General features: G+C 36.9%; 1 protein-coding gene across 2 annotated transcripts in view; it reads right to left on the bottom strand.

Annotated features, from left to right (window-relative positions):
• pof1b (POF1B actin binding protein) overlaps nucleotides 1-13,682 on the bottom strand; it is a 66,581-nt gene extending 52,899 nt beyond the window's left edge. The window contains exons 1-2 of one of the 2 annotated variants that reach the window (XM_039765936.1): nucleotides 13,038-13,682; nucleotides 1,920-2,021 (exon numbers count right to left, since the gene is read on the bottom strand). In XM_039765936.1, coding sequence (XP_039621870.1) covers nucleotides 1,920-2,021; nucleotides 13,038-13,328 — 393 coding nt within the window. In that variant the 5' untranslated portion in view covers nucleotides 13,329-13,682. The remainder of the gene's footprint in view (nucleotides 1-1,919; nucleotides 2,022-13,037) is intronic. The other variant, XM_039765935.1, reaches the window with a different exon arrangement.
• Between the last annotated feature and the right edge of the window lie 11,982 nt (nucleotides 13,683-25,664).

Here is a 25,664-nt window from a genome sequence, read left to right as displayed (position 1 = left end):
CAAAAATAAAAGTATTGCAAAAAGATCAATACAAAAAACCCTCTATAACAAAAAATATAGAAATAGCAAACAAAACTTATATTGTATGATATAAAAATGTAATATTTATATTCCATTCACCATCAAGAAAGTCACTTTTCTAACCTAAAACAGGCCATAACTAGAAAACCTTGTTCAAATTAGCTTGCTTCAAATGATGACGGGAATATTCAGTCTAGTAATTACAACACTGTATTATATGGAAATTCTCTGGATACAATTGCTAAGTAATAATGGGAAAAAGTTAGACATGCCTTTCCTATTTACCATTGAAATGCCTGGAATATTAAACAATTATGTCATTCTTCAAGATAGTTCTATACAATGATTATAACTTTCAAACGAAAGAATTCCTCTGACAATTAAAACTATATTGTATTTTCAATTTAAAAAAGTATTTTGCAATTTATATATAACAACAACATAACAACAAGAAATGGTACTCAAAATAACAAAGCCACTGTATCCTTTACCTACATTAAAAAATTAGTTTGAAAAAAATAACTTTATTCTAAGTCTTTGGTATATCTGAATAAACAGTCACAATAACAAAGCAAAGGTAATAAAGTTCTAACTACTGTAATGCTTTTTCAGGAATATACTATTGTATTTACTATTACATGTTCAAATAATACTTAATAAAGAAGAGGTACAGATATATGGATGATATCTTTAATGTATTTCAATCCTATCAGCTCCAGGGGTTTTATTAGTCTACAATGTATTGAGGGCTTGAAGGAAATCACTCTTCTATTTTAAAATCTGTGAACTCAGAGTTTGTTTTTACTTCTGCATGAGACTTTCCATTTGTTTCTTCCTTTAGAAATACTTTGGTAAAATGTTTTGTTCAGTTCATTTCTTTCTCATTTTTAATGATTTCTCCACTTGTGTCCCTAATATTTTTTAAATTATCTTTTATCATCTTTTTATTAAAGTAATACTGAAAAAAATGCTGCTCTTTGTTTTGGCTTCACTAGCCATTTTTTCTTCTTTAGATGTTTCAAATGCTTTTTTGATCTCTTCCTGTAGCGTCTGGTATTCTTCCAAGTCAGAATTATCTGGCTTTTTAAAAATTTCTTGTATACTGATTTTTTTCAGTTTTAATTTTTTAATAATGCTTCTATTTATCAATTTTGGTAATTTTTTTTGGCTTTTCTGTTTTATTGGTTTTTGGAATAAACATATTTTGAGCCTAGTTAAGAAGATCTCTGAAGTGACATGCGCTATCATTTACAGTTGCAGAGTTTTTGCTTTCCCATTCTATGTTTTGTTGATATTTCCTTATCCCCATAAAGTCTGCTTTCCTCAAGTCTTCATTTTGGTATACATTTGTGTGTTTTTTAAGGTAATCTTAAGGTAATCATCAAGTTTTGGGATTGATACAAACTGAATGAAAAAACAGTCATTTGTCATCCGCACCATTTAAGTTTTCTCTTTTGTATTCCCGACTAGGACTACCCAATTGATGTTTGGAAAGTTATAATCACGCATGATCACTACATCCTTTTTGTTGTACATGTCTTATTTGATTAAATAATATACTATTATCTAATCTCTCAGAATTTTGTGGCCTGTAGCATACTCCAATAACCAGATCTCTGGCTTTCTTCCTTACTAGCTGACATGTTTCCTTCATCCATCTTGAAGATATGGGCCTGAATATTATTTTTCACATATAGCACCACACCTCTTCATGTTCCTCCTTTCATTTTTTTTAATTATACTTATTGAAAAACATAAAGCTGTTTAATGGATCACATTCAATTACAACCAAGAAAATGTCACTAGTTAAGGGACTGTCAGCAAGGAAACTCCCATTTAAGCTACATGTGGACATATTTTACCTGGATATTCATCTTATATTTAGCATGAACACTTACCACAGCAGGACTGAGAACTGGACTTCGCATAGGACTGGAGCTCTGGCTGCTGTCGATGTGCCCTACAAAGTTGACATTTCTTGCTGCTGAAGATGTATGTTCCTTCAAGAAAAAATATAAAAAATATGTGAGAGTAAAAATGTAGGTTAGCATATAGTGTTAAATTTCAAATTTACACCTCAATACTATAGTGAAGTTATGTAAGGCTTATCCTTATTTCATTTTATACTCTTAACCAACTCTGGTCGTCTGTTTTAGTTTCTTACTTATACTGTATACATTGTATAGAATGGCATCTGCCAAAGCCAAAGCAATTTCAATAAGAAATTGAGTGTTACACACATTGAGGAAATGCCAAATTCTTCTACATAGAGGAGTTGAATGTCAGAACTTCAATATTAAATGACCAATTTTACAAAATAAAATAAAAAATAAACATTTTTATCAATACTGTTAGTTACACTATAGCACATTGTAATAACTTTCAAAATTCTGAGACTTTTCATTGACCTTGCTCTAGATAAAGCAGGATTAGAAAATGCATAAAATAAATAAAACACCTATTTTTGTACAGTTTCCTATCTGTGGTGTATTTAGGTCATTTGCATATACTATCAGATATTAAAGTAAGGACCAGTCACATGATCATATCTCGACATAGAAAAAGTCAACAATTTTACATCTCAGAATGAGGTAATATCATCCAATTATGTTTATTTCAATTTTGCTCGCACTTCAGGGTTCCAGGTGTAACTGTTAGATCGGACTTGAATATATAATAAATACTAAATGACTGTCCATTATTTTTTACATGTATGGCTCTGAAATTAATAATCTCCCATTAAATATTGTTCCTTTTCACTCTTCAAGACAAACTGTGGCTTTCTTAGGTGATCTAGATGAATTACTGGCTCCGTTAAAAACACTCTTTTTCAAACTATTATTCAGCTTGCTAATTTCAGTTCTAATTTGATGTTCCTAATTGTAAACTCACCAAAGAATTTATATTCATGCTTGACTATCTTAACCTGCACCAGCACTTTGCTATTTACCCTTCCAGTAATGTATTAAACCTGGATAGCACATCTGGCCAATGTGTTGGCAACACTCATAGCATTGGTTTGAGCCTTGCAGAGCATAAATTGTTTTTTACAATTTTCATACTGAACCTTGTTCCTACCTGCTAGTCTTAAATTTCATACAGAAGTCTTTAAAATCTCTGTCCCTCTAGCCTTACTGCCTGAATTTCTAACCTCCTTCAGACATCCCTTACTGCGGGCAGATTTGGTAACCCCAGTCAAAAAATCTTATTGACCACTAAAAAATACACTGTCTGCTCAGAACTATATGAAATGGTTCTCTTTACACATAGAGCAATATATGTTAAGTGTCCAGCAGCAGCTGGCTAAAGCATTGGGAGAGTGTGGTGCAGGAATGTCCTTAAAATGCATACCCAGATATTCTCTAGTCATCAAAGGTCTTGCAGAGATGCGCTAAATGTGATTTGCAATGCAAAGCTACAGATTCTGTTCTCTGTAGTTAATAAGACACTTCAAACTGTACCTTATTCTCTTACTGATTTTTTCACTAAAGAATGTAACAAATAATACACAATAAAATCAGATAACTAAAAAAAGTACTATATTTAATTAATATCCATAAAAACTCCTTCACTCACATGTCTCTTTAGAATACTTTTCCCAATGTTACCTTCAGCTTTCAGTGATTTTTTTTTCTCTAAAATACAACTTTGTTGCTAGATCACATCACCATCAAGCAATGTCCACATGTAACAGACCAGGCCATCACAGCAATAATAAACACATATTAGCCATCAGCTCTATGCCAGATGATTTTAAAATTGTTTCTGTAACTCTGGCACTTAGCCTTAACTCTGACAATCTTAACAATTTTGCTTATCTTCTCTTTCCATAGATCATGAGCATGCTGCGGCATTAAGCTTGATGCTGTTTAAATTTGCAATTAGTTTAAAGAACCACTTCAGTCCTGATGATTTAAAGTAGTTTCACAGTATTGAAGCTTGCCTACTTGTAATAATTAATAGCTTACTTGTAGCAACAGACTCTGGGCTTATCAGTATGTTAAACTTTTATTACCACAGCATTTGATAAATTTGGTCAAAGAATTGCTCAGTCTAGTTAACAGCAGGTTAACTTTAGCACAATTGATATGAAGAGTTCCTCAGTTACCTTTTATCCACTGCTTTTCTGAATATACAACATGTATCCCCTTTGGCTATAGTATTCATAGACTTGTGGTTGGTTAGTATATTCTATGCAAATAATTCTCACATTTTGTCAGTATTAAATTGGTTGATCATCAGGGATTACTTGGCACATGACCTGCCTTGAAGATATAAAATCCTGGATGGAACACAGCTTCTTAAATCGGAGCTAATCTTAGTTGGCACTAAATTTCACCTTACAAGAATGATTCTTTTCCTCCATTACTTTAAGTGATGACACAATCATATATTTTTTGGCTTGTCATTTTCTTATTCATCTCATCTATTCTGATTCTGCAGTCTGCAGTGTTGAAATTCTATTACCTCAGCCCTCTAGCATACAATTTTTTTTACAGACAACTACTGTATGTAACTAAGCATGGTCAAAACATTATCATGACATCTGCAGACAACACCACAGTGATTTGCCTTATAATAGACGACAACTGAGGGTGTCACTGTGTTGTCAAGACAATAACATTGCTCTGAATGTAGCTAAGATAAAGTAGTTCACTGTAGATCACTTCATGAAAAACAGAGACAGCTTCACCACCATTCATATTAACAGAAGGACTCTCTGTTCCAGTGGCATCCTCAAAAGGCACAAAAGCAAGTGTTCTTTCTCAGGCAGGTAAAGTGATTTAGGATGGGAGCTAGGTTATGGGTAAACTGTTACTGCTGCATTATTGAGGGCATCCTGACAGTACACATCATAGTGAGAGCAACATCCCATATAAGCTGATTGTCATAAACTGACACTGAATATGTTATTAAAGGTGATACACATTGTCAGATACCCCTGCTACATTTTTCACAGTGCAATTTAAACCATGTGCAGACAAAAGAAACTGCTTTACAAAAGCTTGTTAATATTTAATCTTGAATTACAAATGCTTAAAATGTGTATGTTTAAAAATCTAATTGTTGAAAGGGAGAAGGTTATCACATGTACTGTATTAATAAGAAGATAATATAATGTAACATAGTATGGCATTAATAATACATGTTGCTAGAAAAGGTTAACAGAAAATAAGTATTACTGAGCAAAGTCTTACTCAGCCTAAAACTTTACTGTTAACGCTATATTACTGGGGGCATCCCTGCAGGATGCATCACAGTATAATTCAGTAATATACATAAATTGAAACATTTGCTGAGGACTGTCAAAAGTGCATCAGAAATGATTGGCACTAACCTTCTACAGTGCCAACCATCTACTTTCAAGAGAAGGGTCAGTGTGTCATCACAGTTTCCAGCCACTCACCTCATTCACTCTTCACACTCTTACTTTCTGACATATGGTATTGGAACATTATTTTCTACACAGTTCACTTCAGACATAGAACCACAGACAACCATGTTGTTATAAGAGATGAGAAACATTACACAAATAATACTGTCACTCTGTCAATAAAGGAAATTACATACATTTGCATTATTACCTCTTCTATTGTACTATATACAATATGTTGTGCATCTCTTCTGTAGCCTGATCCTGTTTATACTATATTACAAACACCAAATTCATAATGGTGTTGTGACATGCATGACTGATTTTTCATTCCCACTGTTTATATCTTATTTCCTCTACAGTATATCCTGTTATACTACATCTTATATTGCATATATGTCTTCGTCTTTCATAGCCACATTCACACATGTATCTACTATACTGTATACAGTATATAAATTCTCTATTATACCTCTTGCACTACCTCCCTTCTCTAATGTCTATTTATTTTGTTTGTTTTATGTAGGCACATAGACAGAAATTTTACTTCATCCCTTATTCCACAGGTGATAATTAAATATGACTTTACTTCAACTCAAAAATCTTGGTTTCTTTGTTTCTTCCAACTCCAGAGCATTTTTCATATGTATATGTTGTTACTCTTTTCTGACACTGAGAAGATCTAGTGAGTCTGTTCAATTTTATGATACAGAAAGACATAGCCCAAAAATAACAAGTGTATAACTGCACTTGATCAGCTTGATGTAATATGAACAGACTACTCAATACATGCTTAATAGTAAATCATTATACAGTCAATGAAAGACATATTGCATCAACATTCTTAAATGAACGGCAAGCTAATAAAGAACTGAATTACACTAAGTTTATTAATTTTAAGAAGCAAACCAGACCTTTTTCACTAAATTAATAGGAAAATGATGATCTGTTGTAACAGGCATGTAACTAGGTGGAGCATTTAGCCTGCAGCATTAGGAAGATGGGCTGGGTTATATTTATGTTTGAGTTTCTTAGACTTAACAATTCTCAACTTATTCATGGCTTCAAGAAAAATGTTAAGGATTTTCCCAAACTAGCCTTATCCATGTTATATTAATCTGAAAGAAAATAAAGATAAATGAGTGAAAGCAACAGAATGCAGAATAATTTAAGCATATTGTATATCAACACAGCTTTGCAGAAAATGTAAGAGCAACTCTCCAGATAAGCTCATAAACTAACACTGAATATGTTCTTAAAGGTGATACTCATTGTCAGACACACCTCCTGCATTTGTCACAGGGCAATTTAAACCAACATTTATAGACAAAAGAAACAGCTTTACAAGAGCTTGTTAACAATGTAATCTTCATTAAAAATGCTAGCAACATGTGTGTTATTTAAAATGTTCTTATTTTTAACAGGGAGAAGATTAGATAGCATAACTTCATGTAACACATATTTTAGGAATATTGTGGCATGCAACTAGAAAATCTTAAAAGAAGAGTTACTGAGACAAGTCTTGCTCAGCCTAAAACTTCACTGCTTTGGTTTTCCAAGTAAACAATTAATACTCATCTGGTATTTCTGTCACAACTAGATGAAATGTTGGGTTTTTGCTCAATGGTGTAGATAAGAACTACAGGGAAATTAAAACCTTGAGCCACAAACCAACATAGTAAATAAAGAAAGTTAATTAGATTAAATAAGGTTAGATTATAAAAAAAAAAGAAGTAACCAGTGACACAAAATTTCTGGGCTAAAAAACAGATTAAAATAATAATTGAGTGTGCAATTACTTGTAATACAGTATATTAATTTATATAATATTTGTTGTACTCAGATTGTAGGTCTAAATTTGAATCTATGCATTTCTCCATCTCATGTACATTTACATACTGCACCTAATTATAATATTCACACAAATTTTAAAGAGTTTTTCAGACAAAAAATGGATCATGAATAATGAATAATATAGTATCTTGGTGTCCAATCCAATATACACACTACATCTCATCAGTTTCTGTGCTTTCTTTAACATATTGCTTTGTGTGTGTGTGTGTGTGTATATATACAGTATATTTTACTATATATATATATATATATATATATATATATATATATATATATATATATATATACTGTATATATATATTCTGTGTTCTTGTATTTTAAGAATGTGCTGTCTTGTTTAAATTACATAAAATCAATTAAATTGAAAAAATTAATTGAAGAACAGCCCAGTTCTTTCACAAATTATGGTGGCCTTTCTTATAAAAAGTGGCCAAGCTCTTTGACTTCAACCTTTAGAGCAGAAAAAGACCTTTGTATTTTCTATTTCAATTATAAGTTTTTGATTCTTTATTTTTTTTATGAAAAACTAAACTTTATACCACTTTACAGTGTCAGAGATCTTAACAGTGTTGCCTCAAAGCTCCAGGGTCCTAGGTTGTAATTCTGGCCTGAATGCTGTCTGCAAAGTCTAGATCTTCTTCCCATCTCTGTGTGGATTTTTCTCAAGGTACTGTACTCCCATTTTACAAGCCATGCATGTTAGGTTAACTGACAACTCTAAACTGACCCAGTTTAAGTGAGTGTAAACATGCTCTGTGCGACAGACTGGCATAACATCCACTCTTATTTGTCATATTGTTCCCACTGCCAACTTTCTGAGGATTACCAGTTTAAAACAGATATTATTTAAAGGTAAATTTCAGGTAATAAAGACACTTTTTTTTATGTCTACTAACAAAGCTGTGGTCTTTACAAAATAGCAAATGATTCATAAATGTATAATTAAGTTTTATAATGCTGAACTCTGACTTTTGTCCTCTTTTATTCTTCCATACACACTCCAGTAGTGAGAGAATTTGTAGACACTATTATTAATATATATGTATAAACATGCATACTCACACATACATATGTGTACTTTATATACGTATATTTAAACTGCATAACATGTAAGTATATGTGCACACACATACATTAATTCACTTCTTATAATTCCATTATGATGCCCTAAAAATACTTGATAAACCCTGTTTATTACATTTAATATTTCTATTAAAACTGAAGGTTCATATTGAAAAGTATTAATTTATTTCCGTACCTACTCTTTCTATTATAGGATTATGACTTGGTAACACTGAGTTCAAAGAAGGGATGAACTTTATGAGTGCCAGTCCATCAAAACCCAAGACAACACCAAACATTACTCTTATAGGGGCAACTCCTAGACATCAATCACCCTTACTGAATCCCTGTGAGATGTTCAGAAAACTGGCATAAGCATGGGGAGAATATGAAAACTGCACACAGACAAGGCAGAATTTAATTTGAGGTCACAACATCTATCAGGCAGAATCCAGTCCAGAAGTGTGTACCCCTTTTGTTGAGTAAACGAAATGCATTCAATTTCCTTAACAAATGACATACATGTATTTAGTCAAGTCAGTTTGTGTACAGAAACAGTTTTTTCATGTAAGTTTTGAACTAATATCTATCTGTCACTGCTAGGAAATAAGCAGTCATTAAAACTAAGCAGCTTTCAAAACATTTCATAGAAAGAGCATTAGTAATGAAGATGAGATATACAGTAAGTAAACATACAAAGCTTAGCAATATATAACAGGCTGAAAGAGCCAACACTAATTGTATCTTAAAACATACAGGAAAAAAGTGTTTTAGCAGCACAATGTATAAAATGAAAAAACATAAATGAGAAGGTTACAGCTACGCTGTTGGGACAGACATTTAAAATATCAGACACTACAAACCGAATTTTATTATAAACACATTCATTTTATTATAAACATTTGAATCAAGACACTTTAGAGTCACCAATTAACCACACACTCACTAATTAACCTTTGCTGATACCGAGAGGACGTGTAAACTAACAGATAGTAATTGGGCCTAGAAACAAGGATACATCTGTGCACCAGTGAGGCGGCAGCACTAATAAATGTGCTACTTTGCTGTCTGAAGCTTTTCAGTTAGGTAGTGGATATGTGACAAAAGCTTTTATGGTAAGGTTTAACAAACTGAATTTATCCAATTTAAACACAAGCAGCATGAAAGTTAACAATATTGCTTCACAGCTTCAGGCACTTGATCCTGGTTGCCATCTAAATGGAGTCTGTTCATGCTTTGCATGTTCATACAGGTTTTCTCCATGACAGTTTCCTATGACAAGCAAAAAATGAGAACTTACAACAGCTGACAACTATAAATTGGCCCAGTATGACTGAGTATAGGTACAAATATAAGTGATTGTGTTCTGAAGACAATGGACGTTACATCCTGGACTGATGGACGGATGAACAAGTGAATGGATAATTTATGTTTTACATCGATGAAATCAGAATAAGACAGTTACTCATTAATTACGCTGCTGAGTGGCAAAGCATTACATGTTGATTAGCACATGCAAGTAAGAATTTCACCAGATTGCATGTATGTGACAATAGTGACCCTGTAAACCTAGAAATACATGCAATCTGGAACTGAAATTCTAACTTCAGAAGGGCATTGACCCACAAGAAAAAAATCACAGGCATTTAAAACATTGAAAGTTCATAAGTGCTTCATTAAATGTCTAAAAAAATGTCTTAAACTCGGGGATTAATATAGTATAACAAAAAACAATTCAGGTATCTTTTACAATGCCTGAAAACTTATGTACAACATATTGGAGATCTCCATTCAGCATAAAGGAACTTAAACAACTTTATTTTAAATAACTGGTTAAACCTTGCACCTCCATTTTGTCTGCATCTAGCAGAAAGATAATAAAAATACCTGTAGAGCTATTTGCTGCTAAAGGTGTTATTTACCATAGGTGGACAGTTTTATTGTTAATATTTTTCACATTTTCCCACAACTGCTTACACCACAAAACAGTTTCCATTTTGATTATAATGTTAGTTTTAAATATGTACAGTATACTCATCATTCGATCAATTTTATTAGGTAAAAAAAAACAAGAAAAAAATGCAGATTTGCCTTGAACAGTATGCCAGGCCACACAACACACAGCCACATACTCACTTACAAAAGAAAAATATAAAATATCTAATTGGCTTGTCAGTAGTAACTGGCCAAGGATTTGAACCAAGCACTGTGCCATGCATAATATATCAACATACAAATGAAAACCTTCTACCTTTAAAAATGTATTTTTTTCATGTATGTACTGGGATAGTACATGGGAAGTTATATGCACTTTCAGAATACATATTGAAATTTACCCATCTACAAAGGTGAACTCTTTGGCAAAAAACACTGTACATATTGTACTTTAATTAAAAAAGCACAAATCTACATAAACAGGAGATCAGGTGCTTCAACAATACATACTTAACAGTACAATGTATATTCATTCGCATCAATAAGCAAATACAGTTCTATTTATAAATGCACACAAATGTTTTGCAAGACTCCACCCATGCATTCTCTTAGCTCACTTATTCTTCGTCAGGAGACACTGCCTACCTGGCTGCAAAATAAACAAATCAGACTTGATTAAGATGTCAGCCACATTGCAGGGCATGCACCACACAGGCCTGTTTATAATTGCTTCCCAACCAGATACCAGGCCTGGACTGTAAGACAACACCTGTGTGCATACTGGAAAAAATCACAACAACATGGGAAGAAAAAATATAAACTCCAAAAAGGGAACAGCCAGATCTAAATACTATGGCATGACCCTACTCATAGCACACACACACACACACACACACACACACACACACACACACACACACACACATATATATATATAAACGAAAATTCTAAAACATCGAAGTAGTTATTTTGTTAATTCATCTATCCATCCATTATCCAACCCGCTATATCCTAACTACAGGGTCACGGGGGTCTGCTGGAGCCAATCCCAGCCAACACAGGGCACAAGGCAGGAAACAAACCCTGGGAAGGGCACCAGCCCACCGCAGTATTTTGTTAATTGGTACAATTTATTAAATCCACAGTTAAATTGTAGTAGTAGTAGTAGTAGACCAGTATTATCAATTGCACGGTGAAATTCTACCAAATGTGCAACAAGTCATCACTTTCTAGCACCATTATGAATAAGAATGTATTAAAATACTGAATGTTATTTTACGCAATAGAAACACTAATCAGTTCATCTTGATTGAGTGTTTACTATTAAACACAACATAAATTATATTCCCAATATACAATAATTCTAGCTATAAAATCACTTTACACTTTTGTATTTAATTTATTTCAGGGGATCCCAGCCACAGGTAAATTTACACCCAGGGTAAAAAAAGTCTGCTAAAAAAATCTTAAGTCTACAAAAAATTTGAAGTAGGTTTATTTTGTGAAACAGCATTATTATGCGCAATTTTATCCATCCATTATCCAACCCGCTATATCCTAACACAGGGTCAAGGGGGTCTGCTGGAGCCAATCCCAGCCAACACAGGGCGCAAGGCAGGAAACAAACCCTGGGCAGGGCGCCGGCCCACCGCAGTATTTTTTTTATTATTTATTTGAATTATTTGAACTTAAAATAAAAATGTTTAAAAAACACTTTATTGTGGTAGAAGTATAAACTCAACTTACTGAACAAAACAGGGTAGAGGTAAATCTAATTTCGAAAAGTTGCCACTGAGTAAACAGGCGAAAACAGGTTGGGAACCCCTGATTTACGGTATTTCACATTTGCTTTATAAAATCTTTAGGTTATGCTCCCAACAACCACTTATTGTCTATAAACATCTGATAGCTGTGTTTAACCTTTATATGCTACTGTTTCGTTTTAAAACTTAAAACAGTATTTCCTAATTTTGCCACTGTATTAGAATCTTGTTATTTTCATAAAGGATGTTGTTTTGGTGTATGATTAAAAATGACCCATGGCAAAATTAAGATAATCGATATTCAGTTTACTTTAAAAGATCACAGATGCGCCACGTTTTTCTTGTCAGTGTCTCATTGAGTAACGGACCAGCTGATGCCCTGCGTTACATCGGATGCTGCCGCGTTGTCAGAATTTACAGAGATCAGGGTCTTAGCCCCCTTTATGATTTTTTGCGCGCAGTCTTACAAAATAGAAGAGTGGGGGTCGGTGGTTCCCCTTGAAATTTCGCATTCATCTATCTAAAATATTAGTTCGAAGAACTGGGGTTCCCCTTGGCCTTTCGTGCTATGACCGGGGACTGAGTCAGCCAGGATAGACAGAAAGATCTGGGGCGTAGCGATATTATTCCAGCACATTCCTGAACAAAGATCAGGGTCTTGGCGCAACAGATTAGGGGCTAAAGCCTCTGAGGGTCAAACATATCACTAGTTGGGTTATTCTGTTCTATTACGACCATTAAATTATGATTTTTTTTTGTTTGGTCGTGGCTTTAGCATTCAGTAGCATATAATAAAGTACACGCAAATATTTATAAAAGTTTTGTTTCGATGTGCAAAATCCTTCATGTGAATGGGATACTTCCATTTGGAGTTTCCACTAAAGTTTAAGTCTAGTCTTCAGCATTCTGCACCTCATATTGTTTTAACATATGTCATATCCTCATGTGATTGCGATGAATTAGTAAAAATGACTAGAACTGCTAGAAAGCAGGAGAAGCCTATTGATTGTGAGTCCACTGATCCTTACCTCCTGTTGCTGCACCATGACTCTCTCGGTCGAGATCTGGTTGAAGTTCTGCGCGGCAGTGAAGAAATGCTGCTGCCGGGGTTGACTATCCATTACCACGTAAGTCTCCTGCATGACGTCTGCCTTCCTCTCCACTGGCACCAGATACTGCACCGTCTCATAGACCACGTTTCCCATCCCGGTCCCCCCATTTACCAAGTAAACTGGCGTCATGGGGGAATGGACTGGAGAGAGCGGAGACACCGGTGTTCCGGTGGCCACCCTTAGCGGGACGGTGTTAATGATGGACATTTTGAACTGCCAAAGTCCGGTGGGTCACAGCGTGCGAAGACGGATTCAAAAACAAGACACAGCGGTGAAACAAAAACAATTCGTCAGTCGAATAGAGTAACCGAAAGAAACTTGCACCAAGTACGCTCTCACGCTTAAGCTGCTTCTCTGCCCGTCGCAGTCCCCGCTCTGACTACGCGACGAATTACCTGCGCGTCAGGTGGCGCACCCTCGAGACACGGGCACACCCTCGCGAGAGCCCCTCCCTGGCGATTGGACCTGTCATTGCGTGACGAAAGAAAACAAATAGAGATAAAGTGCTTAGTAGAGCCGCGCCATTAGTAGTAACCGGAGCGGCTGCAGCCAGGTTTAATGTGTAAGCAAGGCTCCGCGTGCAGTCTGAATGCAGCACCACAGGCCGCAGCTAGCGCTCTTTAAACCTGTGCTACTACTCACCCTGCCAACTGTGAGTCAGTACCACATACAGGTGGGGGGTGTCATTCTAACGTACGGAGAGGGTTTAGCCCCCACTCCCACCATCAATAGATTACTAACGGAACCCTGCACTCCTCACTACCCACCCGCGAGCACTGAACAATGACTCCAGAAAAGCATGGAATGGTCAGAACAGCTTAGGCAGAAACCGAAAGATCGCTAGACTGATAAATAGATCGATAGGTAGAGTACTTTGCAGTGCTCCCCATTAGCAATTAGAAATGGCCCACACATTTCAGAATTCGGCTTTTCAAACCGAACATTTTTACTTCCTATGTGTAATACTTTACATTAAACTTCATCTGCCCAAACCTTTATGCAGTCCCTCTGTAATGATGTAACTGATTCCAGATTAACTGCCAATCCACCTATCTTGGTATCATCTGCAAATTTAACCATCTTATTACTTATATTCCTATCCAAATCATTTATATATATTAAAAATAGCAGCGGCCTTAGCACTGACCCCTGTGGAACACCAATCTCTACATCAGCCAATTCTGATAAGGTTCATCGCACCATCACCCTCTACTTCCTGTGTCTGCACCTATCTAAAAACATCACCCTGAACTCCCATTTCTTTTAGTTTGATGCCCAACCTCTCATGTGGCACCTTATCAAATGCTTTCTGAAAGTCCAGATAAATACCATCATAAACTCCATTTTGATCATGCCATTTCGTTGTTCCCACATTGAATTTTAGCATGTTAGTAAAACATGACCTCCCTCTTCTGAACCCACGTTGACTGTTCGGAAAAACTCCTGTACTTGCCACGTGTTGTTCAATTTTATGCTTTTTAATTCCTTCCATTAATTTTCCTGAGATGCGTGTTAAGATTACTGGCCTATAGTTGTTTGGATCTGCCTGGCCACCACTTTTATAAAATGTTATATTTGCCATTTTCCCGTTCTTCTGAATTTCCCCAGACTGCAGCGACTTCCTAAAATTATGTGTGAAAGGTTTATATTTGTACTCGCTAACCTCCTTAACAACTTGAGGGTAAACGTTATCTGGTCCTGGAGATTTGTTTTATTTCATCCTATTTAATCTGAGCAGTACTTCTCCCTCTACAATTACCAAATCAAACAGTACCTCCATAGTAGTCCCATTTACCACTGGGAGGTTATCTACTTCCTCACTTGTGAAGACTTCAGAAAAATGCTTATTCTGAGCATCCACTATTTCACTGGCTGTATTTTTTTCATTCTCATCTCCTATTTCTGTGCACTTTAGCTCCTCCTAGACTGACCTTTTACTACTAAAATACAGAAAGAATCCCTCTTTGTCATCTTTCACCTTAACTGCTATTTTCTTCTCTAACTGTCACATGCAAAAATATTCAACTGAATGAGCAGTACAAAAAAACAAATGAAAACACAGTTGTATGTAGTAGAACTCAAATTCAACTGAGCTTGACTGAAATGAAGCAAGGCCTGTGTGTTGCATTAAAATGATATGTTTAAGGACAGATACAGTATACCAATAGGCAGTGTAGTAGTAATGCTTGAATGGTTCGTCATTCTGCAGGGTTCCGTCTGGGAGTTTGCATGTATCTTTCCCATTCATGCAGGTTTTTCAGCTGTCTAGAACAATGCTTCCAACCTAGAACAATGCTGCTACATTGACTAGTTGCTATAAACTAGTTCATTGTGCATGGATGAGCTCTGTCATTAATTCCCCCTGTCCAAGGGTGGTACATGAATGTATACCCCATATCAGCAGAGATACAGTAGGTTCCACTTGCCATGGCACAACCAGTCAGCCTGCTAACTATCCATATATTGTCTGAAGCCACTTTTTTCATTACAGGGCCATGGGAAGCAGTAGCCTATATCGCTACAACCTCAGAAGAAAGGGTGCTATCTTGGAAGATAATCCAATCCAGCACAGGAAATACTAACATTAGACAATTTCCATTTTAGTAAGTGGGAGGAAACAAATTTATGGAGAAAACCCGCACAGGCACTGGAAAAAATGTACAAACTCTGCATGGGCTGGGTGTCGAGCACAGGTCCCAAGAGCTGGGTGTCAGCACTGTCTTATCTGCTATGCTTCTGTTCTGCTTCAAGACAAGGGAGTTAAAAATACATATTATTGTGACTAAATTATGGAACACTGTAGTATAATTTATTAATTACTCTGAACTGAGTGTGCTTTATAGTGTGTCTTGTTATATGTCTATTTGTATTGCATTAGCAAATAACATGATATTTTAATTAATCTTATTTAGAGTGTATTTGAGCTCCTGCATGTATTTCTAAAATGTTAAGTAGTTATTGCTTGGTAAAGTATAGTGTAATACAGTATATTACGTCTATATGTACTGCATGGAGACAGCCAAAGTATAGCCTGTGTGATCCAAAGCAAGCTGAAACCTGACAGCTGCTATGCTTGAAATGTTGCCTCAGTCCTTTGAAGTGACTGCCTACAAAGGTGCAGTTGGGTTGTGCTGTCAGTGAAACACATTTTGGTAACAAAAACTTTTAAAATAATCATTATCTGCTGCTATTTGTAGTAGTGCTCTGTTTTAATGACATCTTATCAGCCACATAATTAAAGCTTATTTAATATATAGGTACACATTTATTTCAAGGACTGCGCTGAACAATTTAGAAAGCAATGTAGACTACCGTATTACTGTTTGAAAGAAAAGAAGTAATGTAATGACATACAAATTAAGTCACTAAGTGTAAAGCTAAAGAAGAGCACCATGCTGCATAACATTCTCCTATTAATTTTATAACCTCATTTTATCAAATACAGGACTGCACAGTGCTAACCTTGCCTCCTCTGGTGCTAAGCTGGAAATGACCATCACTAGGCACATTTTGGCACCCACTTAAGGCATACTTTCACTTAGCCAGTTTATACCGTCCAGTTAACCTGACATGTATGAATTTAGGATGTGTTAGGAAACTATATCGCCTGCAGACATGGTAACAAAGCGTAAATGCCACTCATATAGTGACCATGCCTTGAATTGAACCCCTAATGCCTGGAGCCGTCAGGTAGTAGAGCTAATCACTGGACCGCCCTGTCAGCCCACAATTAACTGCAGCAAACTGCAGTTATAATTACATAAGTGTTAGATTTTACAGGTTGCCTAATCCTACCCAAATCTCAAACAATTTCCTTCAGCTCAAAAGACTGTAAGCTCTGTTATAAAGACTTACGCTCTGATGCATTGGGCATTGAAAAGACATGCTGTATTATTTACAGATTATGGCTTTTGATGCAATTACTATAAAATGACTTCATTGACAAGTTGCAAGTAGTGTTTACAACTAAGAAAAGGATTACGGTAACTTGAGAAAAATACTACACAAACTAGTTGTAAGAGGTAAAAGTGTCCCAGGCTTTGGGACAGCAAAATCATTAACGTTTCTGGGCACTATGCTGACACAAAACCTTAAGTAGAATGAAAACATTACATTATCATTAAGAAAAGCCATCAGAGAATGTTCATTTTGTTCCAGCTGAGGAAATGTAATCTTCTACAAGCAATATTGTTGTACAGTTCAACACAGCCATCATCAAATCCATTCTGACCTCATCTGTAATGGTCTGGTTTGTTGCTATCTCCTCTCAGCCTAAAATCAACCTACAGCGCATCATCAGCGCCTCTGAAAGGATCCTATGCTATAACTGACCACCCATCCAAGTCCTATATGAGGCCAGGGTAAGGACATGTGTCATAAAGATTATTGGTGATCCAACTCATCCAGGGCAACACTTATTCCAAAGATCTTTGTGCTGTGAAATCTAAAACAACGCATCAGCCAAATAGGTTTTTTTTTTTTTTTCTTTTTTTTAACAAGGAGGTTTCTGACTACGGTGGACTGGCGCCCTGCCTCGGATTTGTTCCTGCCTTGCGCCCTGTGTTGGCTGGGATTGGCTCCAGCAGACCCCCGTGACCCTGTAGTTAGGATATAGCAGATTGGATAATGGATGGATGGATGGAGGGTTTCTGACTAACCAAGTTTAAGTTTCCTGCACATTGGAATAATTTGACTTTTTTCCTTGATGGCTTATCCTATTTTATCTCTGTTTATTTTGTGTTTTCCTTGCATGCTGCATCATATTTGATCTTTTTGCATTTTCTGTTGTCCTTGTATGATGCATCAATACTATCAAGACAAATTCCTACCACACACACGCACCTGTCCATTAAAATTAATTCTGATTCTGATTAACCTATTACTGAAGAACATGCTTGCATTATAAAATTTTCAATGACTTTCAGTCCAGTTCAGGGCAGCAGTTTGTCAGAGACTACACTGGCACATTGGACACTGCTCTGGATGTGATGTCAGTCCATCAGAGGGCCTTACTCATGTAGATACCTGCAGTCACATCTGACCAATACTGAATTGCCAGTTAACTAACCTTCACATCTCTGGGATGTGAGAGGAAGATTGAAATGCCAGGATGAAACACACACAGACCCTGGGAGACCATACAGATAGTGACCAAGTGTGGTGTTTGAACCTAGAATGTTGGACCTATGATAACCACTCCATTATGATGACACTCTTCAAAATACCATAACAAAATCATAAAATGATAAAAACCACAGGGGCAATCCTCTTGACAGAATCTGAAATCTAATAAGCACATTGTCTCATGAGATTATGACGTCTTAGACTGAAGGTAATACAATTTGCATGGGTTCCTATTTTCATGAAAATTTTAAAATCCCCATAGTTTTCCTTACCCTGGTACCGAAACTTATTTTCTGTGATTTTCAAGTGCCCAGACCCTTGTGCAATGTTCACATCTTGATACATTCTACCTTGTGTTTGTGACACTTTCATTTACAGATTAATATTACAATCCCTGTCATGTCATTCAGCCCTTTAAACCTGGTTATAGAATAAGAATAAATGAAGAATGCCATTGTGAGACCAACATTCACCTTAAAGTAGCTAAAGGGTTTATTAATAGGGAGTAAAATAATGCCAAATCAGTCAACAATAACTGCAGCATTATATAACACTGACTGGGTGACAAAAGAGTCAATCATTGAAAAAAAAAGTTTACTAAGTGACTGAGATTACTAGCATTAAATAAAACATGCTGTTGTATAGTGTGTTTATGACAGAATATTTTGGTTACAGCGCAAACTGTTGTATGCAGTGCAAACCTATTTGTAACACTAAAGTGAATTATGCTAGTCGTTGTGTCATGATGGGTAGTGCTTGCTTTTTAAAACATATTGATAAATTAGGGAAAATGGATTGAGCAAAGTGCAGTCAGATACTGCAGGATGTCCTGTTCAGTCAGTTAAACAATTCCGAAGGAAAATATACATTTCAGTAAGATCACCCCAGCCTGTCTTCAAAGCTAAACAGGAAATACTTAAGAATAAATATGTGAATGTCCGTGAGTGGTTCAGTCAAACCCCTGACCTCAGCGTCACTGAGAATCTGAATTTGCACTGGAATCACCATAAGGTGAGGAGTCTAAAAGCAAGACATTAAGCACATTGATCTTCTTCTTGTCCTTTTAATTTTTGTCATTGCCCATCTAGCAGTGACTGATGAATTATATCTTCTATCTCACCAGTACTTAAATGGCATAATGAAAATATATTAGCCATAAAGCCATGATTCTACACTATACTCGAGTATGGAGAGTGCTATATGATGTTTATAATATTAGGAGGTTGTTAAAGAGCTGTCACTGAGTTACCGTTACCATGTTAGGCAACTTTCGTTTTAACATTTTCTGGTATCTCATTGGTTAATGCTTCTGCCTCCTAGCTCATGGGACCTGGTTTTGATTTGTGTCTTGGTCGCAATTTGTGTTGAGTTTGTTCATTTTATTCTGACCCCTCACCCACACCTGGAATATGCATGTAACTTCAATATATTGATTCAATGTTGAGTGAGCATTCATTTCCTCCTGAATGTGCCTGTGTCAGACTAGTCTCCCATCCATATATGGTTCATGCAGATGCTGCTGGAATAGGCTTTGGTTCCTTTAGCCCTCTAATGAAGTTATTTAGTAAACATGTCATAAGTTTTCTTTATGTTTAATGCACAGGTTTATGAAAATAATATTCCATTTTTGTGTTATAATTTAATTATTTTTACTTTTATTTTGTTCTTTTCATTTTATTACCATTTTGTGTTTTACAGTCATATGAAAAGGTTGGGGAACCCCTCTTAATTCTTTGGATTTTTGTTTATCATTGGCTGAGCTTTCAAAGTAGCAACTTCCTTTTAATATATGACATGCCTTATAGAAACAGTAGTATTTCAGTAGTGACATTAAGTTTATCGGATTAACAAAAAATATGCTATACACATCATAACAAAATTAGACAGGTGCATAAATTTGGACACCCCAACAGAGATATTACATCAATACTTAGTTGAGCCTCCTTTTGCAAATATAACAGCCTCTAGACGCCTCCTATAGCCTTTGACGAGTGTCTGAATTTTGGATGGAGGTATTTTTGGCCATTCTTCCATACAAAATCTGTCCAGTTCAGTTAAATTTGATGGCTGCTGAGCATGGACAGCCTGTTTCAAATCATCCCATAGATTTTCGATGATTTTCAAGTCAGGGGACTGTGACGGCCATTCCAGAACATTGTACTTCTCCCTCTGCATGAATGACTTTGTAAATTTCGCACTGTGTTTTGGGTCATTGTCTTGTTGGAATATCCAACCCCTGCGTAACTTGAACTTTGTGACTGATGCTTGAACATTATCCTGAAGAATTTTTTGATATTGGGTTTAATTCATCTGACCCTCGACTTTAACAAGGGTCAGAGTCCCTGAACTAGCCACACAGCCCCAAAGCATGATGGAACCTCCACCAAATTTGACAGTAGGTATCAGGTGTTTTTCTTGGAATGCGGTGGTGTTCTTCCGCCATGCAAAGCGCTTTTTGTTATGACTAAATAACTCAATTTTTGTCTCATCAGTCCAAAAAGCACTTTGTTCCAAAATGAATCTGGTTTTGTCTAAATGAGCATTTGCATGCAACATTCGACTCTGTTTGTGGTGTGAGTTCAGAAAGAGCTTCTTTCTCATCACCCTGCCATACAGATGTTCTTTGTGCAAATTGTGTTGAATTGTCGAATGATGTACAGATACACCATCTGCAGCAAGATGTTCTTGCAGGTTTTTGGAGGTGATCTGTGGGTTGTCTGTAACCATTCTCACAATCCTGCGCATATGCTGCTCCTGTATTTCTCTTGGCCTGCCAGACCTGGGTTTAACAGCAACTGTGCCTGTGGCCTTCCATTTCCTGATTCCATTCCTTACAGTTGAAACTGACAGTTTAAATCTCTGAGAGAGTTTTTTGTAGTCTTCCCCTAAACCATGTTACTGAACAATCTTTGTTTTCAGATCTTTTGAGAGTTGCTTTGAGGATCCCATGCTGTCACTCTTCAGAGGAGAGTCAAAGGGAAGCACAACTTGTAATTGACCACCTTAAATACCTTTTCTCATGATTGGACACACCTGTCTATGAAGTTCAAGGCTTAACATGCTAATCCAACCAATGTGGTGTTGCAAGTAATCAGTATTGAGCAGATACATGCATTCAAATCAGCACAATTACAAGGGTACCCAAATTTTTGCACAGCCATTTTTTCACATTTGATTTAATTTTTGATACAACTAAATCCTGCTTCACTAAAAATCATTGTTTGGAAAACACCCCAGTGCACAGATGATCCTAAAAAATGAAAGACATACCACTGTTATCTTTTTTTGTTGAAAGTAGAGTAAATTATTATGCAGGTGAGAGGGGTTCCCAAACTTTTTCATATAACTATATATTTAATGGGTATCAGCATTTTATGTGTGCATGATTGATTGCTATGATGATACATTGTTGCTATGACAATTAATTTTCAGCTTAGTTAGTGACTTTTAACTTGACATTCTCTTAAAACTTGACAGTCTATTGATCTATATTATCTTAATGGCACACTTCCCTTCCAGTAGCATCACAATCACATGGACTGAGCTGTGGGCCCCCCTAAGTGCCTTCCTTTTTTCCCAAAAATTCCCATCATTTCACATTTACCAATCCATAACGTAAGCATGTGTGATAAGGATTGTAACTAGCGATTGAAAAGTGTACTATTTCAAACACTTAGACCAACGATACCTCCCATTACATGTTCAAATAGCAGTTTTCATTGGACCTGTGGTTAAAACATTACATTTTCAAATTGCTGGTTGCAATCCTGCCCTTGAAATGATGCAGGATAGAAAGTGTCTAGGCACCAAGCCTTTAGCGACATACTATGACATAATGGGAAAATTTGGTCAACAAGGCAGACGCATGCACAATGCAGAATAGAAAACAACAGTAAAATTTCTCTTTCACTTTGACCAGTATGAATATTATTGGATTAGTTACCTAACACATGAAAAAGTGTTAGGAGGCATGCGTTCATGGAATATTATATTACAGTTAGAAGTTACAGTTACAGTTAGAAGGTAGCAATTAAAGTTCTGAACAAGGTAGATCCACGTGTATCGTTGATGAAAGGCAGCAAAGATCAGAATGAGGTGGGTAAGTTTGTGTGTATGTACTGCTTCTAGTAATTGAAACTATGATTTATTGCATCATTGCTAAACTACAAACACAGCACCCCGAGGTACTTGAGCTAATCGCTAGAGATTTTAACCATGTGACGCTGGACAAAACATTACCTGCCTTCTCCCAGTACAGTATGTGTATTTTAACACCTGGGGAAATAGGACTATTGACCTACTGTATGCAAACGTTAAAGACGCATACAACACCACCCCATTGCCTGCACTTGGGAAAGTAAATCATAACCTCGTTCTGCTTCAGGCTCACTACAAACCAAGAGTGAGGGAGCTACCTACAACCACATGCTCATTCAGGAAGTGGTCCACTGAGGCAGAGCAGACTCTGAGAGACTGCTTTGGAACTACAGACTGGGATATCCTGCAGGAGTCACATAGTGAGAACATTGAGGAGGTTTTTGACTGCACTACTGACTACATCAACTTCTGTATGGACATTGTAGTTCCAGTAAGAGCAGTACGTTGCTATGCTAACAACAAGTCATGGATTACAAGTGACATCAAGGGCCTTTTGAACCAAAAGAAAAGGAACTTTAAATGCAGTGATCGGCATGAGCTCAAACGCGCGTTGAAGGAAATCCGAGTCCAGCTCAGGGCGGCGAAGGAGCAGTACAGGAGAAAGCTGGAGCAGAAGTTGCAGAATAACAGCATGAAGGAAGTGTGGGATGGGATGAAGATCATCACTGGCTGCAGCTCGAAGCGGGGTGCCACCATCAAGAGAGATGTAGACAGAGCAAACCAGATGAACAACTTCTTTAACAGGTTTGACCACCCTAACCCACTCTCATCTCGGAGTGTTACACCCTCCACCCATCCTTCTGCTGATACCAGCTTAGGAAAGAGTTTCCCCCCACCCACAATTACAGCAGCCCAGGTAAGCAGAGAGCTGAGGAAACTTTGTGCCAACAAAGCAGTGGGTCCAGATGGAGTATCGCCACAACTGCTGAAGGCCTGTGCGTTGGAGATGGGGAGTCCTCTACAGTGCATCTTCAACCTGAGCCTGGAACAGGGGAGAGTCCCAAGGCTTTGGAAAACATCTTGCATCACCCCAGTCCCAAAGGTATCACATCCTAGTGAGCTGAATGATTTCCGGCCTGTCGCTGTGACGTCACATGTGATGAAGACCATGGAGCGGCTGCTGCTTCACCACCTGAGGCCACAGGTCCACCACGCCCTCGACCCTCTGCAGTTCTCATATCAGGAGAAGGTGGGAGCAGAGGATGCCATCATCTATATGCTACACCGATCCCTCTCCCACTTGGACAGAGGCAATGGTGTTGTAAGAATAATTTTTCTGGACTTCTCTTGCGCCTTCAACACCCTCCAACCTCTGTTCCTTAGGGACAAGCTGACAGAGACGGGAGGAGATTCATACCTGGTGGCATGGATCGTGGACTATCTTATAGACAGACCTCAGTATGTGCGTCTCGGGAACTGCAGGTCTGACATTATGGTCAGCAACACAGGAGCGCCGCAGGGGACTATACTTTCTCCGGTCCTGTTCAGTCTATATACATCGGACTTCCGAAAGAACTCGGAGTCCTGCCACGTACAAAAGTTCGCTGACGACACTGCTATCGTGGGCTGCATCAGGAGTGGGCAGGAGGAGGAGTATAGGAACCTAATCAAGGACTTTGTTAAATGGTGTGACTCAAACCACCTATAACTGAACACCAGCAAAACCAAGGAGTTGATGGTGGATTTTAGGAAGCCCAGGCCCTTCATGGACCCCATGATCATCAGAGGTGACTGTGTGCAGAGGGTGCAGACCTATAGATACCTGGGAGTGCAGCTGGATGATAAATTGGACTTTACTGCCAATAATGATGCTCTGTGCAAGAGAGGACAGAGCCGACTATACTTAGAAGACTGCCGTCCTTCAACATCTGCAATAAGATGCTGCAGATGTTCTATCAGAGGTTCTGGCGAGCATCCTCTTCTATGCAGTGGTGTGCTAGGGAGGCAGCATAAAGAAGAGGGATACCTCACGCCTAGACAAACTTGTGAGGAAGACAGTTTCTGTTGCATGCACGGAGCTGGACCGTTTGACATCTGTGGCAGAGCAACGGGCTCTGAGCTGGCTCCTGTCAATCGTGGAGAATCACCTGCATCCACTGAACAGTATCATCTCCAGACAGAGGAGCAGCTTCAGCGACAGACTGCTGTCACTGTCCTGCTCCACTGACAGACTGAGGATCTATCTATCTATCTATCTATCTATCTATCTATCTATCTATCTATCTATCTATCTATCTATCTATCTATCTATCTATCTATCTATCTATCTATCTATCTATCTATCTATCTATCTATCTGTCTGTCTTGTCTGTATGGAATGGCAACTGTTTCTAATTAAAATCAATATATATGTATATATATATAATAGAAACTACTGTTTATATGTTAAGGTACAATAAATTCTGTTCACGTATTTGCAAAATTAGCTCTGTGTAAAGTATGTACTATTTTTTGTTTTACCTAAAATAAATTATTACTGATTTTATAATTACTTTTGTGATTGTATAATTGGCTTTTCTTTATAACTAGCATTTGGGAGAACTATTTTCTAGTTTTGATTGTGATATTCCAGTAATATATTTATAAATTGTAAATAATCCATCCATCCATTATCCCACCTGGTTTATCCTAACTACAGGGTCACGGGGATCTTCTGGAGCCAATCCCAGCCAACACAGGGCGCAAGGCAGGAAACAAACCCCGGGCAGGGCGCCAGCCCACTGCAGTATTTTGTTAATTGGTACCATTTATTAAATCCATAGTTAGTTTGTAGTAGTAGTAGTAGTAGTAGTCTAGTATTATCAATTGCACGGTGAAATTCTACCAAATGTGCAACAAGTCATCATTTTCTAGCACCATTATGAACAGTAATGTATTAAAATACTGAATGTTATTTTATGCAATAGAAACACTAATCAGTTCATCTTGATTGAGTCTTTACTCAATCAGCTCACCGCTGATTGTAAATCATATGATGTGAAATATAGAAAATGATAAATTGACCTGATATGATACAATTCAACGTATGCTACACATTATTGAAAACTGCAATTAAAGCAATAAATTGTACATTTCTCCTGAGGTGCCCACTCAATAAAAAAATCCATGCAGGAGTAGTTTTAATTTATTTTGCATTAAATGTCAATTCTATTAAATAAATAAACAAGTATAAATATTTTACCCTGTGCTTTAATTTTAAGTGGCCTATTCATGTTTCTGAAATAATGCATTTGTATTGTAGTGTCATCCTCTTACACAAAA

This window comes from Polypterus senegalus, chromosome 10, assembly GCF_016835505.1.
Source record: "Polypterus senegalus isolate Bchr_013 chromosome 10, ASM1683550v1, whole genome shotgun sequence".
Classification (NCBI taxonomy): Eukaryota; Metazoa; Chordata; class Cladistia; order Polypteriformes; family Polypteridae; genus Polypterus; species Polypterus senegalus.
This window is presented reverse-complemented; position numbering and strand designations above follow the sequence as displayed.